Here is a 27,482-nt window from a genome sequence, read left to right as displayed (position 1 = left end):
CCGTATTTTCGCGAGTGTTTTGTCAGTACTATGAAGAAGTAAAAACTGAACAAGAGAAGAGAAGGCGGAACAACAAATTCTGTGAGGTGAATAAAAAATTTCTGTAATTGATTTATTATTACTTAATTAATTGTTTATTTATTTTTGCGGCAGCTTTTTTTAATCTTATATTTTATTTTTTTGTATTATATATGTATATTGTGTAATGCATATACACACACTAAAAAGTATATTAGATTTTTTAAAAATTCTCTTAAAATATATTTCTGATAAAATATTCACAATTAATTTAATATTTAATTTTTTAATTTGCTTAATATTTATCATTATATAATGTAATATTATTTAGAATTTACAATTATTTAAATTATTTTTAAATAAAAATTTAAATTTATTATAAAAGAATTTGCATCTATAGAAAATACTTTTTCTTGGAAATTATATGTAATGTTTTTATTACCTGTTTTTAAAAATCAAATGAAAAATTCCGTATAATAAATATTTTTGAAAATATTGGTTATTTTAAACTCTGTAATACACACACACACACACACACACACACACACACGCACACACACGCACACACACACGCACACACACGCACGCACGCACGCACGCACGCACGCACGCACGCACGCACGCACGCACGCACACGCACACGCACACGCACGCACGCACGCACGCACACGCACACGCACACGCACACGCACGCACGCACACGCACACACGCACACACGCACACACGCACAATTCGAATAACTATTTGCATTATATCACTATTGTATACATTACATTACATTTCCATTTTATTTCTGTGCATCATATCAGTGTCTTAAATGTTATATGTATTATATAATCGTTTATAAATAGTTATTTTTGTAGGTTCTACTAGTATTAGCAAATTTTAAATATTCACTTTGCGAATAACTCCAAACTTCAACAAGCTCGCTTTATGATACAATATTGACTCGCGTCACGCTAAAAAGAATTTGTGATGGCGAAGGAGATTTCTCGTCGTCGTGAAAATACGCGCGGTAAACAAACTCTGTTGAAATATTTTGGTTGTAATACAAGAGATGTAATACGCGAGATTTCCGGTGAAAGAAGCTTCGCATCATTTTCTGGACCATGGTATTTGTGAGTAAATTTGCATACTTCTCTTATATTCTCTTAGTCTTTTGATTGGTGAGCATATTGCAAATATGAAATGCGATTTCTTTCTTTTTTCATTCATTAACACATCGATACTTTGACCATTCGTTTAATCAAATTCTCTGAACATTATTTAAAAAATTGCGGCATATCGATATGTAAACATTATGTTATGTCGATCTTCACAAAATTATGAATGTTACGCAGCAATAAGAAATGGATAGCGTGTGCAAATACATTTTATCGCAAAACTACAAATATACATTAACGATGTGTTAAAAGGAAATGTGATAAAAAATACGAAAAGATTACTTTCCAATTTCGTGAGTTTAACAAATTCTATAAAAGTGACACGAACCTTATACCATTTGATTCTGCGATTTAAAAGTTTTTAGCACGTGTTCGATTAATTTCCGATGTATATATGCCTTTAAGTCTATGTAATACATTTAAGACGATATACTCATGTTCTGTTTGTGTTCTTTCAAAAATATTTACGATATTTTTTTTCTTCTTAATAATTTAGTAATATCGAATGATATTTAAAAAAAAGAAGCTGAAGTGGAATATATTTGAAGGTTTAATCATATGGATACTTTGAAAAAACATAGGTCTCAATGTGTTACGTACGAATAAAAAGCAACATGTTTATAAAATGTTATCGTATATATATAAATATTATATTCTTCTCTGACTAAAGAACTCGTTGGTGATATCAATAAAGAAGAAATGTTCTAGTTGCTAGAATTATTAAAAGAGATAGAAATACAATGAGATTTTGGAGAAATTTATAAAGAGAAGGAGCTTTAATATAATTAAATATAAGACTTACCGGACTGATTGTTCATAAGGTCCCTATAACTATGCACCAGATTTGTTACTGCGCTCGTCATCTTGAACAAGATCTGAAAACGAAATATAATCATTTTGTGTTTGTACTTTAAAAAGTTATCGAGTGTTCTCGAAAATACTCGAGAAACAAATATATACAACATTTACATATTCTTGACTTTCTCACACTTCACGATTTATATTATTTTCGGTTATAGTTTTATTGAAAATTTAGCAATATATATTTTTTATTAGTAAGAACTTCCATAAAGGAGTAAAAAGAAAAAAAAAAAAAGATTTCGCCAAGAAATCAATCATTGTTTTTATAGATTTTTATAACTCAATAATTTTTGTTAAAATTGTGCGAAAACATATATATTTTAATCATAACTGATATTTATATCGAAAAAAAAAAGAAGTTTTCAATGTATCTTATTTATGTGCCAATTTTTTTTTCCCACTTTATTATACGGGATTCTGAAATAAATTGCCATTGAAAATTGCAAAAAAACATTTTTTCATAATCTCAAGTCTTTGTCAAGACTATAGCCTGCAAAAGTATGCAAATTTATCCATAAATAAAAATTAATCCTTCAATTTCTGGTTTAATTATATTATATAATAATAAAAACACACATACACACACACACACAGCGTAAATATGAAAATAATTGTATCTTGTAACAGTTTACTGGTTTCTAAGATAGTAATTACTCTTTGCTTCATATATAGACACACACGCGATTTTCTGATATATGATCACATGAGCCTCGTGTTAAATTTCTACGTCAAATATCACGGTATGTTCTGCTCGTTAGTGGGTCAAAGTAACGGTCACCCAAGACAGAATCGAGCTCGATTAAAAATTTCGTCAGATCTCTTTACCACAAGACAACGATCACATTGAAAGCTGCTTGTTGACCAAATGACATAGTTGCCATTGACATAGTGAGCTCTAATCACGATGTAAGGAAGGTAGGCGTAGTTGAGTACGAATGACTATACATACCTATGTAGGCGTATTTACGCGCGTCGATCGTGTTAAACTGAATACGACGTACGTGTATGGTTACGTAGTCAATTCATATTTGATAAGTGCAGTTAGTGCATACAAATCAGATACGATGATTGTTTAAACGGTGTTAAGATGACGTTGACTTTGACTTTTCACCTTATACCGCGAATAAATTATTATCTCATACGTTGAAATATTATAGTTGGCGATGTAATCGTTATACATAATGTTTCTAACTTTTGTCGATGTCTCTTTTTTTAATGAAAGGTTCAAGAAATTTATTTATTTTGTAGATGCCATAACATTTTTAAAGTGATAAATTTGTCATAAATGAAATCTTAATTCTTTAATTTATCAAGAATTTCAATTTAAAAAGTAGTTATTAATTGTTTATTCTTAGAGAATAAATACTTGCAATAAATAATAACTTTTTTCGATACATCATTAATGATTTTTTATAAATTGCTTATATGCTTAACTGCTCTATATTTCTTAATCTTTTTTTAACTTGAAGCTTGATATATTTAGTAACTATATTTTATTATAGAGTATAAAAAGATGATATTTGATAGCTCCTTTATTTATAGAATACGGAAAAAACATTTAACATATTGCATGCAACCTATTCAGATTAAAAAAAATGTGTAGGAATTTCGAGCGGTTGTATAGACAGAATGATGTATAAACTTGTCGTAACTGCTTTTTATGGTATTTTTAACCAATTTAAAGTTTTCTTGAAAAATTAAAAAATAAGATTTCATTCTTGATAAATTTTTCATAATCACTTTTTCATCTTTTATTTAACTCTCAATTTAATTCTCTTTTATCATCTCTTTTAATATATTCAATATGTATGTATATATTACATTTAAATACTTAATAATATATTTAAATAACTATTTTCTTTTAATACAAATTGATATAATATTATTTTATTTGGTGAAAATATACGTTTTTCGAATTTTTTGTTAGCTATTCTTGTTATATTTACTGAGATATATATTTCGATTTTAAAAAGAAATCAATAAGACATAGATTGCATATATTGATATATCGATGTACATATTGATATCGATATAACAAATCTAAATAGATATTATTCTCTCAAATATATATATTCATCTCTTTAAATAATAAACCGCTCATGTAAAACATTCTTAATACTCAAAAGCTTGACGCAAATAAAAATTTAATTCGTTATGAATTGATTTGATTTGATAACTTTAACAATGACATACCGACTCTTTTTTTATCTCGCTTTTTACTTACTTTAGCCTAATGTACAATTGACGATTGTTTTTATTAGGTAGATTCAATTAAAATATGGGCTACAAATCGATATTTCATAAAAGTCTCAGTTCGTATTTCAGTTGAGAGAACGTATTATATATAATTTAACAGGAAAAAAAAACATCTCAATATTTCATACAGAATTTCTTCCTACTAACAAGATTTCATATCAACTCGTTTTTCATTTTTTTTCTCTGCTCTATGCCGTTGAATGATTAATAGGAATAATGCATGATCGGTGTCTGTGAAGCTGGCACGACAATCTACGAATTATAAAAAAATACTAAGAGTTCTGATAGCACTTTTCATAGTTCTATAGTTCCTGATAAAAATTAAAAAGAGTTCCGCATTCCTTATATTAAAAAATCGAAATCGAAAAAATGTCGTGCTAACTTCGCGAATCTAGCACGACACTCTTTCCTCTAAAGTACCAAAACGCGTTGAATATTATTATTTTTAGCAAGAGTTCCCGATAGTTCTGTTCAAGTTCAGCCTATATATGCAATTTCAGATCGATATTTCAAAAATTAATAATTTTTAAACAATTTTTAAGATTCTCGCCCAGCATGACATTCTCCCTCTAAAGTACTAAACCGCGTTGAAAATTATTATTTCTAATAACAGTTCTCGATAGTTCTGCTATAGTTCAGCCTATATAGGCAAATTTCAGACCGATATTTCAATAATTAATAATTTTTTACGAATTTTTAATGTCCTCGACCAGCACGACACTTAGTAAAAATGTGTCGTGCTGATGATTTTTCGTAGTTTTAACGATAGTTCTCGACAGTTCTATAAAAGTTCTATTCTTTGAAAACGTTTTTACGCAGAGTTCCGACCGTTTAATATTTTTTAAACAATTTTTTATTATTATCCAGCACGACACTCTCCCTCTAAAGTACTAAGACGCGTTGAATATTATTATTTTTAGCAAGAGTTCCCGATAGTTCTGCTATAGTTCAGCCTATATATGCAATTTCTGATAGATATTTCAATAATTAATAATTTTTTACGAATTTTTAATGTCCTCGACCAGCACGACACTTAGTAAAAATGTGTCGTGCTGATGATTTTCCGTAGTTTTAACGGCAGTTCTGGACAGTTCTATATAAGTTCTATCTTTTAGAAACATTTTTACGCAGAGTTCCGACCGATTACTATTTTTTAAATAATTTTTTACAATAACCCAGCACGACACTCCCTCTAAAGTACTGAGACACGTTGAATATTATTATTTTTAGCAAGAGTTCCCGATAGTTCTGCTATAGTTCAGCCTATATATGCAGTTTTAGGTCGATATTCCAAAAATTAATAATTTTTTATGAATTTTTAATGTTCTTGACCAGCACGACACTTAGTAAAAATGTGTCGTGCTGATGATTTTCCGTAGTTTTAACGGCAGTTCTGGACAGTTCTATATAAGTTCTATCTTTTAGAAACATTTTTACGCAGAGTTCCGACCGATTACTATTTTTTAAATAATTTTTTACAATAACCTAGCACGACACTCTCCCTCTAAAGTACTGAAACGCGTTGAATATTATTATTTTTAGCAAGAGTTCCCGATAGTTCTGCTATAGTTCAGCCTATATATGCAGTTTTAGGTCGATATTTCAAAAATTAATAATTTTTATGAATTTTTAATGTTCTTGACCAGCACGACACTTAGTAAAAATGTGTCGTGCTGATGATTTTCCGTAGTTTTAACGGCAGTTATCGACAGTTCTATATAAGTTCTATCTTTTAGAAACATTTTTACGCAGAGTTCCGGCCGATTACTATTTTTTAAATAATTTTTTACAATAACCCAGCACGACACTCTCCCTCTAAAGTACTAAGACACGTTGAATATTATTATTTTTATCAAGAGTTCCCGACAGTTTTGTTGAAGTTCAGCCTATATATGCAGTTTTAGGTCAATATTCCAAAAATTAATAATTTTTTATGAACTTTTAATGTTCTTAACCAGCACGACACTTAGTGAAAATGTGTCGTGCTGATGATTTTCCGTAGTTTTAACGGCAGTTCTGGACAGTTCTACATAAGTTCTCTTTTAGAAACATTTTTACGCAGAGTTCCGACAGATTACTATTTTTTAAAATAATTTTTTACAATAACCCAGCACGACACTCTCCCTCTAAAGTACTGAAACGCGTTGAAAATAATTATTTTTGACAACAGTTCTCGATAGTTCTGCTATAGTTCAGCCTATATATGCAATTTTAGGTCGATATTTCAAAAAGTAATAATTTTTAAGCAATTTTTAAGATTCTCGCCCAGCACGGCATTCTCCCTCTAAAGTACTAAACCGCGTTGAAAATTATTATTCCTAATAACAGTTCTCGATAGTTCTACTATAGTTCAACCTATATATGCAGTTTTAGGTCGATATTCCAAAAATTAATAATTTTTTATGAATTTTTAATGTTCTTGACCAGCACGACACTTAGTAAAAATGTGTCGTGCTGATGATTTTCCGTAGTTTTAACGGCAGTTCTGGATAGTTCTATATAAGTTCTACCTTTTAGAAACATTTTTACACGGAGTCCGACCGATTACTATTTTTTAAATAATTTTTTACAATAACCCAGCACGACACTCTGCCTCTAAAGTATTAAAATGCGTTGAACATGATTATTTTTAGCAAGAGTTCTCGATAATTCTGCTATAATTCAGCCTATATATGCAATTTTAGGTCGATATTCCAACAATTAATAATATAATTGTAAAAAATTATTTATGAAATAATAAACGGTCGGATCTCTACGTATAAATGTTTCTAAAGGATAGAACTTTTATAGAACTGTCGAGAACTGCCGTTAAAATTACAGAAAATCATCAGCACGACACATTTTTACTAAGTTTCGTGCTGGTCAAGAACATTAAAAATTCATAAAAAATTATTAATTTTTGGAATATCGACCTAAAACTGCATATATAGGCTGAACTATAGCAGAACTATCGGGAACTCTTGCTAAAAATAATAATATTCAACGTGTCTCAGTACTTTAGAGGGAGAGTGTCGTGCTGGGTTATTGTAAAAAATTATTTAAGAAATAGTAATCGGCCGGAACTCTGCGTAAAAATGTTTCTAAAAGATAGAACTTATATAGAACTGTCGATAACTGCCGTTAAAACTACGGAAAATCATCAGCACGACACATTTTCACTAAGTGTCGTGCTGGTTAAGAACATTAAAAATTCATAAAAAATTATTAAGTTTTGGAATATCGACCTAAAACTGCATATATAGGTTGAACTATAGCAGAACTATCGAGAACTGTTATTAGAAATAATAATTTTCAACGCGGTTTAATACTTTAGAGGGAGAATGTCGTGCTGGGCGAGAATCTTAAAAATTGTTGAAACATTATTAATTATTGAAATATCGGTCAGAAATTGCATATATAGGCTGAACTATAGCAGAACTATCGGGAACTCTTGCTAAAAATAATAATATTCAACGCGTCTCAGTACTTTAGAGGGAGAGTGTCGTGCTGGATAATAATAAAAAATTGTTTAAAAAATATTAAACGGTCGGAACTCTGCGTAAAAACGTTTCTAAAAGATAGAATTTATATAGAACTGTCCAGAACTGCCGTTAGAACTACGGAAAATCATCAGCACGACACATTTTTACTAAATGTCGTGCTGGTCGAGGACATTAAAAATTCGTAAAAAATTATTAATTATTGAAATATCGGTCAGAAATTGCATATATAGGCTGAACTATAGCAGAACTATCGGGAACTCTTGCTAAAAATAATAATATTCAACGCGTCTCAGTACTTTAGAGGGAGAGTGTCGTGCTGGATAATAATAAAAAATTGTTTAAAAAATATTAAACGGTCGGAACTCTGCGTAAAAACGTTTCTAAAAGATAGAACTTATATAGAACTGTCCAGAACTGCCGTTAAAACTACGAAAAATCATCAGCACGACACATTTTTACTAAGTGTCGTGCTGGTCGAGGACATTAAAAATTCGTTAAAAATTATTAATTATTGAAATATCGGCCTAAAACTGCATATATAGGTTGAACTATAGCAGAACTATCGGGAACTCTTGCTAAAAATAATAATATTCAACGTGTCTCAGTACTTTAGAGGGAGTGTCGTGCTGGGTTATTGTAAAAAATTATTTAAAAAATAGTAATCGGTCGGAACTCTGCGTAAAAATGTTTCTAAAAGATAGAACTTATATAGAACTGTCCAGAACTGCCGTTAAAACTACGGAAAATCATCAGCACGACACATTTTTACTAAGTGTCGTGCTGGTCGAGGACATTAAAAATTCGTAAAAAATTATTAATTATTGAAATATCGATCTGAAATTTGCCTATATAGGCTGAACTATAGCAGAACTATCGAGAACAGTTATTAGAAATAATAATTTTCAACGCGGTTTAGTACTTTAGAGGGAGAATGTCATGCTGGGCGAGAATCTTAAAAATTGTTTAAAAATTATTAATTTTTGAAATATCGATCTGAAATTGCATATATAGGCTGAACTTGAACAGAACTATCGGGAACTCTTGCTAAAAATAATAATATTCAACGCGTTTTGGTACTTTAGAGGAAAGAGTGTCGTGCTAGATTCGCGAAGTTAGCACGACATTTTTTCGATTTCGATTTTTTAATATAAGGAATGCGGAACTCTTTTTAATTTTTATCAGGAACTATAGAACTATGAAAAGTGCTATCAGAACTCTTAGTATTTTTTTATAATTCGTAGATTGTCGTGCCAGCTTCACAGACACGCATGATCGCACGTGACAAGGCATGTTCAATGTGCTAAAAGGAAAAAAAATCGTGATATAGTCACGACTTATTGAGACGGATAAATTTCTCTCCCGCTCGTTCTCTCTCTCTCTCTTTTAGGCAGCTCTTCCTCAGTTGATTACGCATCTTACGTAACATGCAATGAGTAGGTGTCGACGATAGACCTTCGAAATAAAAAAAAGTAAGAGAAAAAAGGAGATAGATACGAAAGTAATATGAAAGAGGCCAACTTGGCGCTAAAGTGTGCCGCGAGAAAGTTACTAAACATACGATTATGAACGCGTCAGAATCAATTGCACCAGACGGTAACGTAATACATAGTTAAATGGGAGGATGTAAACGATGTATTTGATTATAGATATCTTATTGACCGGATCTTGCCATGCACTTTATTGCACCTGTCTGTAATAATATTTTGACGTAACATACACAAAAAAGAAAAGATGAGAAAATACATAAGATTACGATAATAATATCTGTAAAAACCAAATCGCATTTTATTTTTTTTGGTTGATGTTTTTATACGATAATACAGAATAAAAAAAATTTAACATTAAAGTAATTTATACATTTATATAATACTCACGCGCAATATCGTACTTAAATATAGTAGATAAGTATTTAAAAATACGATTTTTCTCTTAATTAATATTGCATAAAAGAGTTCATATTACATAAAATGTTTTTATATTTGCAAAAAAAAAATTAAATGTAAAAACATTTAAAATAATAAAAAAAAATTTCTATATTGATGAGTCCACATAGAGCGTGTAATTTAAGCATTGTATTAATAAATCAATTTTTTATAGAATATTTTTGTATGCAAATGCTTAAACACGCTCGTAAAACGTCAAATTGATCAATTTTATGTCGCTGATAAATAAAGAGAATTTAGTTTTGCCCTAGTGAATTTTGAGTAACGCGTTTTATAATTGGAGATAAAATTTGTTAGTATTGAAATTTTTTAAACTTTAAAATAGACATAAGAAGTAAACCACATTTTTATACAGAAAATCTAAATATTATTTAGGTAAGATTTGATGCAATGATTTTTGATAGGTTTAATTTAGACAATCTAAATAAAAAAAATAAATAAAATAAATATTTGACAATCTGAACATGCTGTAACACTGCCTTAAAAGTTATACTTATCTTTTCGTTAACTTAATATATTATTGTATACTATTAATTATATACTATTTCTGCATCCAAAAATCTTACTAATAATTGTAGAAATATTTTTCATCATCAGATTTAATCTTTCAACGAGATATTTCCAAAATAATATTCCTTATGTATATTTACACTTTCTGTTTGATTCTGACATAAACTGTATCTATAATAAAAATTTATGAAAGCAATGTTTTGTGCAAGAGAAATGTCGAAATTTCTACAAGATTATTATGACATATAATTTAGCTTTATAATTTTCTCTTCATCTTCCGCCTTTATGATGTTAAAATATACATGTTACTTATCATTTATTAGACATGAATTAAAAATTCTATTATGTATAAATCCTGAATTATTTATCTCATTTAGCTGAAAGAGACAAATGCTAAATTTCTGTAACGCAAGCATTTTTTTTTAAGTATTCACTTGTTATTTAAATCTAAATCTTTATAAATAAGAATGAATATTAATCTTTGTAAATAAAGAATGAGATTTAACATTGCGGAAATTTAACATTTGTCTTTTTCAACTAAATGAGATTAATAATTCAGGATTTATATATACATAATAGAACTTTTAATTCATCATATGTCTGATTAATAAATAAAAAATTCTATTATGTAAATCCTGAATTATTTATCTCATTTATATGCAAATCTTGACATTATAAATTATATATATATAATTGTCAAGATTTGCATATAAATGAGATAAATAATTCAGGATTTACATAATAGAATTTTTAATCTATATAAGTATCTATATAAGTATAAAATGTAACATCTTCATCAAATTACAGTCGTTAATCACTGTAATATAAACTTGTGGATTATCGTTGCACAAATGAAAAAAATTGATTTTAAAAGATAAGTATCGCGAAAGAGATACATATTTGTATCATCGAATGAGGAAGTAGAAAAAATAAATTATATTTTGATACGTAATAGCTCGTAAAAAATTTCTAAATAGTTTAAAAAATTTTCTAATTATTTTCATAACTAGAACTCTTTGGAAAAGTCATTAATATGCTCAGAACTATGTGAGCACTGTTTTAGAATAAACAGAACTTTCAAATTACGACCAGCATATCATCTCTATAGTCGAAGATGCTCGTTTTGTTAAATAAAAAAATCGTTTAAAAAATTGTTTAATTATTTTTATCAGTAGAACTCTGTGGAAAGGCAATGAACATGCCCAGAACTATACGAGAACTGTTTTAGAATAAACAGAACTGTCGAATTACGACCAGCATATCACCTCTATACTCATAGAGACTCGTTTTTTGAGTAAAAAAATTGTTTAAAAAATTTTCTAATTATTTTCATAACTAGAACTCTTTGGAAAAGTCATTAATATGCTCAGAACTATGCGAGAACTGTTTTAGAATAAACAGAACTATCGAAATACGGCCAGCATATCACCTCTACACTCGAAGAAGCATAGCATATCACTATAGTGTGAGTGATATGCTGATAATGATTAATAATTATTATTTAGAGGTAGTCTACGATCGGAACTATGATATAGAACTATAGAACTCGTCGAAAACTATAAAATTCAATGGAGTAAATTTTTAAAAAGCTATATGATATGCTGACTTCGCGGGAAGTTAGCATATCATTTCTCAATTTCCGTTATTTATGTTAAATGACCAGAACTATTATTAAAATTTATCAAGAACTATAGAACTCGGCTGTATGCAAAGAGAACTTCACTTTTTTTTTGATATGCTGACAATTGATATGCCAACTTCATACACATGATTAATTTGCACATTGTGCGTAATACATATGGCTAATCGCATTGTAAAGCGATTACTTGTTCATGAATTATGGTACGTTATCGGTGAAATGTTATTAATTCGAATTTTTTATCAAATTTACCGTCGATCAAATTGACTTGAATGTGATGTTTGATCAAAATTTATTAACTTACTTTATAACCTAACTTACACAATGCAATATCTCGTAATATTAAATTAATTTTAATATTGTAATATTGTGTTTTTTATTATCACTATTATAAACCATAGAAATCGTGGATTAGGTTGGTAAATATTTAACATTTTAATAATTACTATCAACATTGCAATTGTCGGCTGTGCAAGTATTATAAATCATTAATGCAAAACATATTATTATTAATTAATATGTATAAATGATGTATAAATATAAATATATAAATAATATAAATGAATTTATTAAAATCTAAAAGATGAAGAGGTGAAAGTGACAAAGACAAAGACTTGAAAGTGCAATAAAAGAGCAAAGAAATATCCTTAAAATTATAGCGCGAATTCAGAAAGTCAATGTGAACTTTATGGATTTCAAACGAACGTAATTTTATGTTATACTTATGTCGAGAGGTAAACCGCTGAGGGCACTTGCGGTGTACAGATTTGAGGCATTACTGGGCATTGCTTGGGCATTACTTGGGCATTATTAGGTTTTATTGAAGTATTAATGCGTATTATGGACGTTATTAAAGTATTATTAAGTCTTTTGTTCCAAATAATAATTTTAAATTTATTAAAATTTAAATTATTAAATTTTAAAAATTTAGCAGTAATGCCCAGGAATTGGGCATTAGTAGGCATTAGTGTACATAATTTTGATCAGCGGTTTACCTCTCGACTTATGTAGTTCACGACTATGTAAAAATTTGTATTCGCTTGTGTGCTATTTATATATTATGCAGTTTATATAGCCAATTATACGATAAAGTTAAATACAACAAAGATAATATTATATGATATTATTATCTTTTTATCGCTAACGTAATGCTGCAATTTGTGGCAAATTTTGCAAAAAGCCATATCGATCGTGCTAATTATCAAAAATTCCTCAATACTTTTAAATAATTATAACAAAGAATAATGTTATCGGTCACGACAGTGTCATACGTTTACAAATTCACATTCGATTGCAACGATTATGATTTAGAATCGTGAATTGTACAAAAAAAACGTTATTTGATAAAGAGTTTGCTTATTAGAAATACGTGTCATTTTTTAATATTCGATATTAAACAATATTAAACGCGCAAAGTTTGGGAAATGGATGACATGTTTCGCAAAGATATTACGTAACAATTTTTTTTTCCATAGTTATTTATTGACTTTATTTATAGTAAAACTCTACTTGGCATAAATTAATTTTTAATTAGTTATCTCAAGTCCACGACATACCACGCAATTTTTCGCGTCGAATCATACGCGAAGTGTATTATTAGCGGTCATGTTACTATGCGTGTTAGCATGCTGGTTTTTGATAATAGGTCCGGTGCTATTTTTCTTGCGTGTTTTATTGTTGTACGACTACAATAAGAAAAATATCATATATTCACTCATATATTCTCTATTATGAAAAGAGAATTTATGAAATTTCGTTTTCAAATTTTTATGAAACTTCGTAGGTCAAATCAAATATAGCGGTGCTCCTGTCACAGCAGCATGCAGCGCAAAAAACAAGACAGCGCACCATGAATCTGTTAACAAAACTAGCACGAAAACTTGCATAGTATGTCACGGGCTTTAATTAGTTCTCATAAAAATGCATGTCATACGAATTGTTAGAAACTTATGTACGTAACTGGTCATGCAGACACACTTTCTCTTAATTCTTTCGTAAGCAAATTCTTCGAATGGATCTTTCTCATTGCTCAATTTCAGATAATATTGGTAAAAATTTTAAATAATCACATAAATACATAATCATACACAAACGACAGCTCAACTCTTAACGTATATCGATAATTTTTTTAGACATATTTAGGCGAATTTCGTTGGCTAGTTGTAAAATCTAAAAGTTTCGTTGTCTAAACGCGAAGGATTAAACCTTGTATTATAAGAACTCACATTTCGATCGAATGTAATCGAGGAACGAGACGTTTATCATTCATCTAGCGTCAGCATGCGATCAAAGCGTGTATTCTACATTTACATGGTGTGCCTTGTGTTTTTCCGGCTGCGCTCGTAATCATTTCGATTAATCTGATCTGAGTGCGTGTGAGCACTCGTGGCATTCCCATTCGAAGAGATTTGCATACACATTGAAAAAAAATTCTGTGAGATGCATCTAGTAATGCATCTAACAGATTTACCCAGAAATTTTTTTCAGTGTAGATATTTGAATAACTAACTGGGATGCGCTGTGGAGTCCGAAAACAAAAGCAAACATAGTTACATTTTCAATAATCCATGTGGAAACTGCGTGTATATATTGTTTATATATTTATTCACTAATGGAAATAATCCACGAGAAATATCATCTAATCTTTCGCAATGCGAGACAAATATCCACAAAAATTTACGACTAATCTTACAAATATCACGATTAATATTACAAATAAACAAATTGATTTTACAGAGGCAGAACGGATTGTTGCATATTTGCATACAATTTATCATGATTTAATTAGTTTTTAAACGATTAAGTGGAGGAAAATTAGAGATTCGAAAAGATACGTTGACTAATATTGATGTGTCATATTTTATATGAAAATTGATAATTATTCTTTATCAGGATTCGTTCTCAGAAAATATCATGATTTGAATCGATAAAATGTAAAATCAATTTTTACGCAGCTCTCTTCCTGAAAGAGTATCGTAAATCGCGATGCTGAAATTGGAGCAGTATGTACTGAAGGATTAAGGTTCCATTAAGGTTGATTTAAATCTTTCACATCTTGCGATATTTTTTTAGAACAAAATAAATTTAAAAAAAGTAATCGTCAATTTTCTTACACTTAACCGCAAGGATTCGAAGTATTAAATGCTCCTAAATACGAAGAAATAGCGATGCTTTTACATATATATATGTATATATTCAGAATAGAAAAGAATTTCATAAAAATTTCATAAAAAAATATTGCAAAATCCGAGAAGCATTGAATTTATATGCTCTATATAAAATACAAACTCTCCCTTTCTCTTTGATTAATGTTTTTTTGGACGTGTGTTTCACTAACTTTCGCATAGAGTTGCAATGATGCGACATACACATTATTATATTCATAAAGTTTCAACTTTGAACCGTTTCAAAATAGAATGTTATTCTTAGAGTGAAGTGCTTTTTGGTCGGTATTTATTTAGTGACTAATGTTTTCGATGTTGGTTATTAAAAGCAAATATAAAAATACTCTCAGAAGAGCGAATTTTTATTCAAGCGATTTATCATTTTATACAAAATTTAGATACAATTTTAAATCAAATACAATCGAATCTCATTTAAGTGAATATTTAACTGATATTTAATCATTGAACATTTATATTGAGAATAAAAGAATTAAGACATCAATAAGATCACATACATACGGATTGTCTTCACAATTGTTATATATTCTCAGTCAATAGCATATTTTTTATTTTTCCGGAGAGAAATATAGAATTCGTCGATTTAATTAATGTGATGAGATTGTGCGGCAACGCGGTACCTTCATTTTCAATGCGGTTAACGAATCAATGACAGTTCAAAAACATGCTGCTTAACGTAAGAGAGAAAGCGTCGAATGAATGCTCGAGTCGTCAGTAGCGAGACTCGACGATTACAACGAAAGTAAATTATTTTTATTTAAACCATAAAGTTATATATATTCTAGCTTTATATAGAGTATGTTAATTGAATCGTTACATTATACGGTGATTGCAAACGCGGAGAAGAAAATGAATGAATAATGTTAATTCGTTGATCATGTATAATTTTTTAAACATTATGTACGAATTATTTACTTTAAATTATTTTTACTTTTATTATCATAATTATTGCTACCTTTTTATCTTTCCCGAAATTTTTATGCATTTGTTTATTACAGTTTATACAGGATTATGCTCATAAATATGTGAGATAAAAAAAGGAAATAATATGGACATGTTCACAATCTTTTATATATAATCGTTTTGCTTCTTTAATTGCCTCTATAATTGTAATAACCACAATTATTCAGAAAACATAAGAAACATAGTTTCTGCGTCACTTATCCTTGAGAGAAACATTAACTCTGCGGATCTGCTTGCGTAATGTAATAATTATTAGATTTAGAATTTATTAGAATTTTTAAATTGTGCAAAAGGAATAAACAAATAAATAGAGTAAGGAATAAGATAAAATGTATTATTATAAAATTAGAGATATAAGAGATATCCATATGATTTTTATATATTTAAATATAATATAATATATTTAATATTTTTACATATTTACATGTGTGTGTGTGTATGCATTGAATATTTATTTTTAATAACGTCAATATTAATATGAATTTATTATATTTCTGATACGAATCATTCTCTATGATTTTATCCCAATCATTTTATTCTCTAAGATTTTACTCGAGTCTTATTGTATATGCAAGGTTATTACCTAACCAAATCTCAATTCTTTTCGCGATCATTTCATCGTAATTTTCATCTTCAAGGGTAACGACGTGACATACGTGGATAATGCATAAATAAATTGACTCGTCTAAGATCTCGGATGAATTATTAGATCGGTTGGAGAGGATCGGGTGGCGACTTTACTGATTAGGAAGAGGGAGAAGATGGATGGACGGTACGTGTGGAATAAATCAATGTTGTTTATCGTTAACCTGGAGAACGCCGGTGTTCGGCGAGCGTTGTCCAGCACAATGGTGGCTCGTCGCGAAAACGGGGTCACGTTCCTCGAACTCGGACGAGTTCGACGGAACTCATCGCGAGGCGATCGAAAAAGCGGTTTTCCCCGTTTCGGCATTCCTGGTCACTCGTTCGCTCGTACGGGATCTCTCTCGACGGGGCGGATCGATCGCGGATGCGTCACTTAACCTCAAAACGCGCTCGCCCAGACGCCGGTACACGCGGACACGCACGGACGATCACACGACTCTCCCCGCGTATCGCGCGACGTACGCGCGGAGATTGTCACACCCACCTGCTATTTCTCGTCGTCCTCTTCCTCACCCTCTCGCGACGTTCCTCCTCTTCCCTGTCCACTTCGATTCGACCCCTCGTTCTCGAGCACCACGCAGCCGGCAGCAGCTCGTCGGCGACTATGTAACCTCGCAGCGACAACAATGACAGCAGCGATACCGCACGGTTATCCTCGTCCCTCCTCCTGTCACCTGAGCGCGCACATAAACGCGCGGCACGCGACGCACCACCTTCCGCGCTCGAGAACGGCAAGCGCGGAGGCAACAACCTCGGTGGCTCTCCTTGTTCTTCCGTGATCGTCGTTACTTCCCTTCGGCGGTCGATCGGCTTCCTTCCTTCCTTCCCGCACGGTTTCGACTCGCGTGATGAAGTACGCTACGAGCGAGTAACGCGAGAAGCGCGTAATGCCGTCACTTCGCACCGTCGTGGCTCGGTAAACTCGAATAAGGACCGTCCCGCGTCGATCGCGAGTTTTCTCGTCACCGTTGAGCGACGGTGCCTTTTTCTTCTTCTTCCTCCTCCTCTCCCGGCGACGGACGTACGAAAGAGGGAGGCGCGGCCTCGAACAAAAGGGACGGAGGAGAAAAAAAAAAAATAGGAGAAACTGGCGCCGCTGCCAAGCTCGCACAGCACGCGGTCACGCTCGAGCGATGGACGGTCCACGCCTTTTAACACCGACGCTCCGCTGCCGCCGACGAGTTCCTCGTCTGTGCCGCGTGCCGCTGCTCGCGCCCGCTCGCCCACCGGCCGAACGTAGGTAGTCGATTTGCCTTCCCCCTCTCCCGCTTCCCCTAACCCCGGGGCCGTGTTCCTCTACTCGCGCACCACTACCGCCGTCTCCGTCTCCGTCTCCGCCGCTAGTCCAGTTCCACGAATGTCTACGCGCAAAATCCCGTCTACATCCTCTCCTCCTCGTCGTCCCCCTCCTGTCCTCGCCACCTGTCCTCGCGCACTTCCGCACCGGCTCGTCTTTTCTCGCGTCACCGCTCTTTTTATCTCCCTCTCTTCCCCTCTCCCACGAGATCACGCGACGTTCGTTCGAAAGAGGGCTTGGTCCTCTCTCGTATTTAACCGCGATGTAATTGCCGGATTGATAATCTCTAACGCACATACAGAAATGAAAGGAAGCCACGATGACGGGGGACGGGGCGGGGGGAGGAGGGGCGCGACAGGGACGAAGAAGCCGGCGAGGCGCGCCGCGAGCGAGGCGCCATCTTGCGGTGCGCGATTCAATCCTCGTAGATCTCGTTCGGTGATTAGCGCGTGCGAAACGCAGTGTATAAAATTTGCCTAATTTAGGAGATCGAACGTGTATCTTGTGTGCTGCTCTTTTCTATATCTAACTATTAATTTAGGTAACTTTACATGCAATTTTATGAGATTCCATTCATTTATTTATTATATCTCGGATTTACTTGTGTTACAATTTGTTTTCTGCTTCAACTATATTCCCTAGGAAAAGAGAGTTAGCTATAATTTAGAACGTTATGTTTTAAATATATAACTTTAAATATGATATAAATTGTAATATTTGTGATTTTTATCCAGTTGTATATAAATATGTTACATAATTTTAATAACTATAAGAAATAACTATAAGAAATTTTAAGTTTTTTCAAAGAATGAAAGAATATATGAATTGATTTTTAAAGAATATATGAAAAACTTTTTCATATATATCCTATTAATATCAAACAGATGCAGGTAATATAAACAGTTCTGACATATTCATTTTTTTACTCATTGTCAGTTTTTTTTGCTTTTTTACAATTTATTTAATTTATTTAAAGAAAAGAATAAAAGCATTAATGAAATATTAATGAAGATGTCTCGTATGATAAATGAAATATTTCGAGTACAAAAAATATTCGGAATTGGAGATGTCTGTCCATTACATTGCAATTACATAATGAAACTTATAAAACTCTTGCAAAAGATATATATAATATATACTGGACAAAATTAACGCATAATTTTTTTTCACTTTTTCTTTAAAAGCTGACATTTAAATTTTAACGAAAAATTTAAATTTTAAATTGTAAGGAAAAAGTGAAAAAAAATTATGCGTTAATTTTGTCCAGGAACATATTATGAAAAATAAATAAGTAAATACACAGATATGTCATTATTTATGGAACTAACAAAGAAATTAATTTTTTTTAATTACGCAAGAGAAAACTTGTGTGTTTCATATATATTTGTGTGTCAGAAATCTCTCCAAAATTTTTCAACAGACTAATTATCATATCTAATCTTTTCTTTATTGAATCACATTTTTTCTCTTTCTTTTATTCGTTCAATTATTATCTCAAAGTATTATGGGTGTTACATATGTTTCGTAGTTATATATTCGTTATCACATATGTATTATTTGCCGAATATCGTTATAAGTACCTAGTTGTTGAATTTTAAGTTAGCTAAAATGAAATGAATATTTCAAGATTACAAAAATCTTTTATCTTCCAAGAATCTAAGATTGAATGGATTTAAATAATTTGACATAAACAATTTGATATGTTATATAATCTACATTTCATCTTCTATTAGTATATTTTTTATAATTTATATTTGGAATATAATGTCTCTCTTATACATACAATTATAAAAATATTCAATATTTAAGATACATGCCACAAATTTCGAGTTTAATTTAAATGACTTTATATCACTATATTTGTATTTTTAATACGCTTAAGTATAAATTAAATTTCAAAATTAATCTGTTTACAAATTTTTGAAACATTTTTGATGCATAGAAACACATGAAGTACGCAAGGGTTTTTTCTTATATAATTAAATAAAATTAAATAAAACTCGCGTTTTTAATGAATCAAAATTAATTAAATATTTTATTAAAACTAAAATTATTAAAAATTTATAGAGAAAGTTGACAATAGTAAGAAAGATTAATTATAAAAATCGATTGCACTTAAATGTGGAGATTATCGAGTCGAATCATGCGATTCTCGCATTAGACTCTTTATATGTCGTCGTGGCGTTACCTTTACCAGCGACTATCATACAAGTTCGTCGCGTCAAGTTCGCAATGAAATCGAGAGAAGAAAGTGAATAAGTGGACCGGAATGAGCGCGCAATTCCGGCTACGAAAAGAGCGGTACCGCTGGTTCCTACGTAATAGTCTTCTTACGCGAGATGTTACGCAAGCTGCGATGTGTGTCGATGGTGTTTGGTTGTAGCGACGGTGGTCAGCGAAAGCGATCTTTACTGTAGTCCCTTACAAATAGCCGCGGGATAATGGTTGTGGATTATCTCCACAAAAATCGATTTTCTCAAAGATCTTTCGGCTCAACAGTTCCTAACATCTGACGAATATCTTTTTACGATTACCTGATTCAAAGTGCGCACATATAATATATGCACATATCAAACTAACTCCTGAACTGCGGAAAATAAAATAAAAAATAGCAGAAATATATCAAATATATATATCATATATTACATGCATTTAAAATATGAATAGATATATACGAGAAGATGATATGATTTTACTCGCCGATTACATCATTTTTTCATCGTTTTTTCACGCTTTCATTTTAAAATATTTCGGAGCAATTTGTAGACGATGTACGTTCTTCTTAATTGTATGTATAATTTCCTTTTGCACATGTCTTTGCTATATATCTACTCTACTATGTATACTATAACAATCCTATTTTTTAAAGCTCTTTTTCAGATAGATTAATGTTGTTGAGATTAATGGGAAACCTTTCATTTTAAGATATTTCAAAGCACTTTGCAAACTTGATGCGTTCTTCTTAATTTATTGCGCATTGATAAATTTGAGTACATATCAATATTTGCTTAGATCTTATCTATTATAAAAATTAATGAATGTGACATACGCGTTATTTCGTTGAATTTTAATTCCGACTTTGGAGAAGTTGAATCGTCGCAAACGTCATATAACGTAGATGATAGGTGTACCTTATACTGTCAATATTTTCGATGATGTCGTAAGTAATAAAATTTTTAACGATTCCAAGAAACAGCAGTGCAAACAGCAAGAGCACAATATATGAATACATATATTTTTTTCTCAATATTAGTTTCTCTAAAATTTTAAACAAAATCTTTAAAATTAATATCGTTTATAGTATGTAAAAGAAAATAATATATAAACTACCGCTCGTTTTTTCCGTACAATTTTATCATAAGAACGCTATATCTCATAATTTATCTTACATTTTTCACTTTTTACTATACTTGATTAATAAACATATTGACATATTGAATAAATTTATTGACATTTGACGTAATTAATAATGAAATGCCTGGATGATGTAAAAGACAACCTTCGAATTTTTCGGAAGTTATTACGCGCATTTCTATTAATATGCAAATAATCAAGTGTAAATTCAATTTTTCGCTTGCATAAAATTTCATTATATTCGTATAGTAGTGCGATTGTGCGATCAATAATGAGATGCTTAGATAATGAATGATCTTGACACTAGACACGAATGCATTTCTTCAAATCACTCTAATACATTAAACGATAATCTTCCTAAAGTTTATTGGGGTTTTTGCATTCTTTCGAGAATTTGTTAAAGTTTTTTAGTCTATCATTAGAACTTTTTAGTAGTCATGATATTGTATATATATAAGTATATATGTATGTATGTGTATACATATATATATATATATATATATATATATATATATATATATATACATGCATTGCGCGAAGACTAAAGTAGAGAAGGATTGAAAATTATTAATTTAATTAATTAATAATATGCAATATTTATTTATATTAGATTTTTATTCACATTAGATTTATACTAGATTTATTTATATTAGATATTTAATTTTTTATATTGAACACGAAATGTACAATTCCTCGAAAGCATCGTATTTTAGCAAATACTATTTCTTGTAAATTTTTAAGTGAATAAGATATATTTTGGCATAACTTTTATATTTTTTTAACACTTGAACTTTCACAATATTTAACATTACATAAATACATTGTGGCGATTATTTACGGATAATGATAATTACAATTTTCAATTGAGGTCACAAAGTTTAATCATTGTTTTGAAATACGTATGGTTTTGTCTGAGCTTTAAATTATATAATTATGAAACAATAATATTGTGAGAAGTAGTTGGGAAGTAACGCGTTACTTGTAACGTCGTTACCGTTACCGTTACTTTTTTTCGGTAACGATCGTTACTTTTTTCTGTCTGTAATGGTAACGATAACGTCGTTACATTTTTACAGTAACGGTAACGAATTTAACCGTTACTTTTATCGTTACTTTAATTCTGTAATCCTGGATAGTATCCCCTTAGTAATTGAAAAATCTGTTCCTATTACAAAACAGTTTACAAATATTTTGGAAAATTATATACATGCATGATGTTTTTCTCTGTATTTATAAATTTAAAATTTCTAAATTACAATAAATGAAAAATTGAATATGAAGAACATCAATGATGGAATAATTTATAATTGTCGAATATATAAAAGTAATAATTATATTTTAAAATCAATTATAATAAATACTATAAAATAATAATTATATTTTAAAATAAATTAATTTAATTTTTGTATTATAAAAAGGAACGAAAAAGTAACGAATCGTTACTTTCTTAGTAACGGTAACGGTAACGAGTTACTTTTCAAAATTAGTAACGAGTAACGGTAACGAGTTACTTTTCACGAAAAGTAACGGTAACGGTAACGCGTTACTTTTTTGAAGTAACGTTCCCAACTCTGAACAATATTAGATCATCGATTATCTCGACTCTATTTTTGAATCTATTTTTAAATCTATTTTTGAATGGTTCAATCTTCAATTCAAAAACTAGTGAATGCGCAAGATCACATCAGCATGATGCCATGCATTCATTTTACATCTCTCAATTGGACATTACTTGACTTTGTTTACACTAGCTCTTCACGTAACAGCATTATCCGTCATAATCCATAATATGTTAATTTTCCTTGAAAAATACAACTTCGGTATTTTGCTCTTTTCGTGTTTTTACATAGGTTTTTGCTACTAATATGCGAATAATTAAGTATAAATTGATAGAAACACATATAGAAGTGTAAAAAGGTATGAAATTATCTAAAAATTAATTGCATATCTATGATTTACTCTTTCACAAGATTTTTATTATGATTTTTCTTTTTATGAGATTATTGTAATATTCGCGTAAATTTTTTTCTTTCGTATTATGAATTATAAAATGCAAAAAGCTAATGTTTAGCAACATATTCGTTTATAATTTATTATTTTTTAAGTATTATCATGATGAGAATAACAATTCTGGCAACTTGAGGATAAAAAGAAAAGAACAAATTATATAAATTAAATCTTACATGAGACTAAAATCCATAATTAATTTCTGAGCAAGCTAATATTTGATATCATGTGATAACATAATGAGAATATTCATATCTGCTTGATTCATGTATAAAACTGACAAGTAATACTATTATTTTCTTGTGTAATTTTTGGCAAGTTTTATTTTGAACAAATCATGAACATACATAAATATCACATTTATGTGCATTTATCATATTGAAATAATATTAATTTTTACAAAAATACAAAATATTATGTAGAAATAAATTGTATAAAATAATATTGAGTTTATCTGAAGTTTTTTAATATACTAATATATTTATTAATAATAATATAAAATGTACGATAACTTAATGTACAATATACTTTTATAATATTAATAATATCAATATATTAAAACGAGAAATATGTCAGTCTTTAAGATTTCGGAATATTAATATTCACATCGAATTAAAAGAACGCGCGAATTTTACAAACATAGTTATTTTGAAAGAGATATTAAGTTTAAGAATACTTTTATAATATTAATAATATCAATTTTGAAAGAGATATTAAGCTTAAGAATACTTTTATAATATTAATAATATCAATATATTAAAACGAGAAATATGTCAGTCTTTAAGATTTCGGAATATTAATATTCACATCGAATTAAAAGAACGCGCGAATTTTACAAACATAGTTATTTTGAAAGAGATATTAAGTTTAAGAAAGAATATTTTTTCTTCTTATATTAAGAAGTTATAAGTTTTATCTTATAGCGTTATTATTAACATTGATATAGCATATCGTTTATTAAAAAAAAAATGCTTGAAAAATATACATACATGCGGATTACAAGAAATTAATTTTTATTCATATGTTTTTCATTTGAAATGAATATAAAGTTCTAAACCATTTTGCGCTTTATATAATTTCTAACAATAAGAATTAAATTATATAAAGCACAAAATGATTTAGCACTTTTTTTCTTATCAATTATGAAATAAGGTTAAAACGTAATATTACAAATTAAAAAATGCAAAATAAAATTTTGTTAGAAATCATTATTCATTGTATGTGCATATACTTAAAATGTTTATTACATCAGTAAATAACATTAGCATAATTAATTCATTTTTAATTGATAATTTTTTATTTTTGTCATAGAGTAACTGTAAATAAATAAAAAAATCATTGATATTTCTCTCTCTCTTTCTTAAGTATATTTTATTTGAAAATAAGTAATTATTTTTCTCTTTTAGATGTGTTATTGCATTAATTATTGTCAATACTTGAATAAAACAATTTATGAAAAGTAGATACGTGAAGTCAAATTGAAGAAAAATAAAAAAATTATTTACAGAATTATTGTAATATCAGTTTTAAAATATACAAAAGTGAGTAGCTCAAACATTTTTCACCTTTGAATCATTTCTATAAAAAACTTTAAAAAAAATGAAGATTTCAATTGAATTGAAGGTTTATGTATTCGAAAATGCGATAAGATTTTGTAACCGTTGAACACATTTGGTGATATATTATACGGATTGAGTATATATTTCTCTCTCTCTCTCTCTCTCTCTCTCTCTCTCTCTCTCTCTCTCTCTCTCTCTCTTCTCTTTCTCAAACATATTAAGATCTTAATATTATCTATAATATATAATTTTCATGCGATGTACATTAATTGATTGGTTTTATCAATCACGCTCAAACTCTCTTAAAAATATATCTTCATGTCCTCGGAAAAAAATTTACATAATAAATTCACTTTTAAGAAGACTTATTTTCTGCAGCTTTTTTATTATTTTTTCTTTAATAACAAATAAATACATATAAAATAATATATATAAAATAATAATTTTAATAAAGAAAATATACATTTATATATTTTAGAGGAGAGGGGGGGGAGAGAGAGAGAGAGAGAGAGAGAGAGAGAGAGAGAGAGAATATGTCGTGAACTTACAATTAGGTAATTCTGAAAATTATATATTAAACAGTCTTCTCATATTTTTCTTATTATTTTTCTTATGCAAGAATATAAAAATATGAAAACGAAAGCAAATATTATTAAAAACATATTTCAAATGATAAGATACAGTTTTATTGCTTACTTTCATATGCGAGGATATTTTTCTCGGAATTTTACGAGCGAATATGTTACAGACAGTTAAAATGTATGTTATTTTCTCAAAATTTTCTACTGTTGTTTATTTTCACTATTTCCAATGAATATATATAAATCCAATGAATAGATATAAATCATAATAGATGTAATTATATTCAATTATTTTCTAATTAAAATGCATTTTTATTTTGTCGAAGATGACAACTGTACCAATACATTCCATTAAACAGAAGAAATTAAAATGATAGATGTTTATTTTTTTTTATATTGATAGGCATTACTCTAAAAATATGCAAACTTTTTATTAGTTATTTTTTACTATTTACTAGTTATTCTTTTTATTATTTTAATGTCACAGAAATAAATTATAATTTTATCTAGAAACAAGAAGCTAAAATATTTATTGAAATTAATTTATTCAAGTTATAAATGTGAGCATATATTTCCTGTTATTTTAATAGAACTTATATGGAAAAAATAAACTTTTTTCTGAGAATTTTAATAATAATAAATAAATTATTATAATACACATTCAATATAATAATACTATTAGAATAGAATTTTTTTGTTATGAGATACATATATAGAATTTAATAAATTGATTTAATAAATAATGATATAGATTTAATTATTAAACTTATAAGTATCTATTTTATACACTCAATGCCAGTCAATAGATGAAAATAAATTCAAATAAAAAAAATCGTTAAAAAGGTTGATAAGAGATTTAATTCCGCTAAATTAAAAATTTTTTTGAAATTATATTCCAATGTAATGTTATTCATATAATATTACACAATCATAGTAGAATGATTTAACTTGTTGATGTACTTTCACTGTAATCGCATAATGAAACCTCCGCGCTTTTTTCGAGCTACGCGCACAGCTTCGATTTATTGTACGTCGCTATTAAAACAGAGGAAAAAGTCGGTTTACAGATGAGATGCATTTCACATATACATACGTATTATGGATGTATATGAGTTATTTATGCGTGCGGAATGCGACCGGTTATATGCAAGCTCAGTACTACTCGATGGCTATTTTACATCGCGTCTCGAGAGACTTTCACCGTTCGTGTACTTTCACCATTGAAAATTAGCACCGGCTCTTTCGTCCATTCTCAGAAGAGACGCGCGCGATTAGATCGTCTCTGTTTCGGGCTAAATAGATTTTGGTGCAGGTAAATTTCTGCTTTACGTCTTACAACAGCATTTTAGGATCTAATATTTTTTTACCATTTTAATTTGATATCTTTTATCACTTTACTATCTTAAATTGCACTTCTACATGTAAAATCCTTTTTGAGTCTTTTTTGCACAAATAATAGGTCAAATCGAATTGGCAATAGGCATATTCTTTTATTTAATTCTAATAAATTATTATAATTCTAATAAATTAGACAAATATTTGAGTTATTTATCAAAAATAATAATTATTGGGTTAAATTATATTCTTATTTAATTTATTAATTGACTCTTTATTAAAGATTTTCTCTACACATATCAAGGGTAATTATTATTGAATTAGATTTATATTTAATTCAAATACTTAACTTTGTATTATAAAATTTACTTACATAATCTATTTAAAATACTAGCTATGTTTTTCTAAAACTTCACATAATAAATACAGTAAAAATTAAGTATTATATGACATAGGTTGAGGTATTAGAGTTTAAGATTTATTCAAACATATTAAAAATAATTGCTGTTCTACATAATAAAACATGTCTCTCAGAGATTGTTAGTTAAAAATATTTATTATTTTATATTTGTGAAACAGTTTTCGGATAAATATTAAAATTAAAATACCGATTTGTTATCGACTATATTTCTTTTAATTTTTAGCTCTGTAATATCTTTCAATTGTATCGACTTGATCTACAGAAG

At 29.4% G+C, this 27,482-nt stretch overlaps 1 protein-coding gene across 1 annotated transcript in view; it reads right to left on the bottom strand.

The window, feature by feature from the left end:
- Positions 1-18,257, bottom strand: part of LOC145973552 (very long chain fatty acid elongase 7) — a 32,166-nt gene extending 13,909 nt beyond the window's left edge. The window contains exons 1-2 of the mRNA XM_083103036.1: positions 17,148-18,257; positions 1,985-2,057 (exon numbers count right to left, since the gene is read on the bottom strand). Of these exons, the coding sequence (XP_082959162.1) occupies positions 1,985-2,045 (61 nt within the window). The 5' untranslated portion in view covers positions 2,046-2,057; positions 17,148-18,257. The remainder of the gene's footprint in view (positions 1-1,984; positions 2,058-17,147) is intronic.
- Between the last annotated feature and the right edge of the window lie 9,225 nt (positions 18,258-27,482).

The sequence above is a fragment of the Camponotus vicinus genome, unplaced genomic scaffold, assembly GCF_025532165.1.
Source record: "Camponotus vicinus isolate PSW18456_S1 unplaced genomic scaffold, iyCamVici1.0 SCAF_6, whole genome shotgun sequence".
Classification (NCBI taxonomy): Eukaryota; Metazoa; Arthropoda; class Insecta; order Hymenoptera; family Formicidae; genus Camponotus; species Camponotus vicinus.
Note: the sequence above shows the minus strand (reverse complement) of the source record. Positions and strands in the feature narration are given on the sequence as shown.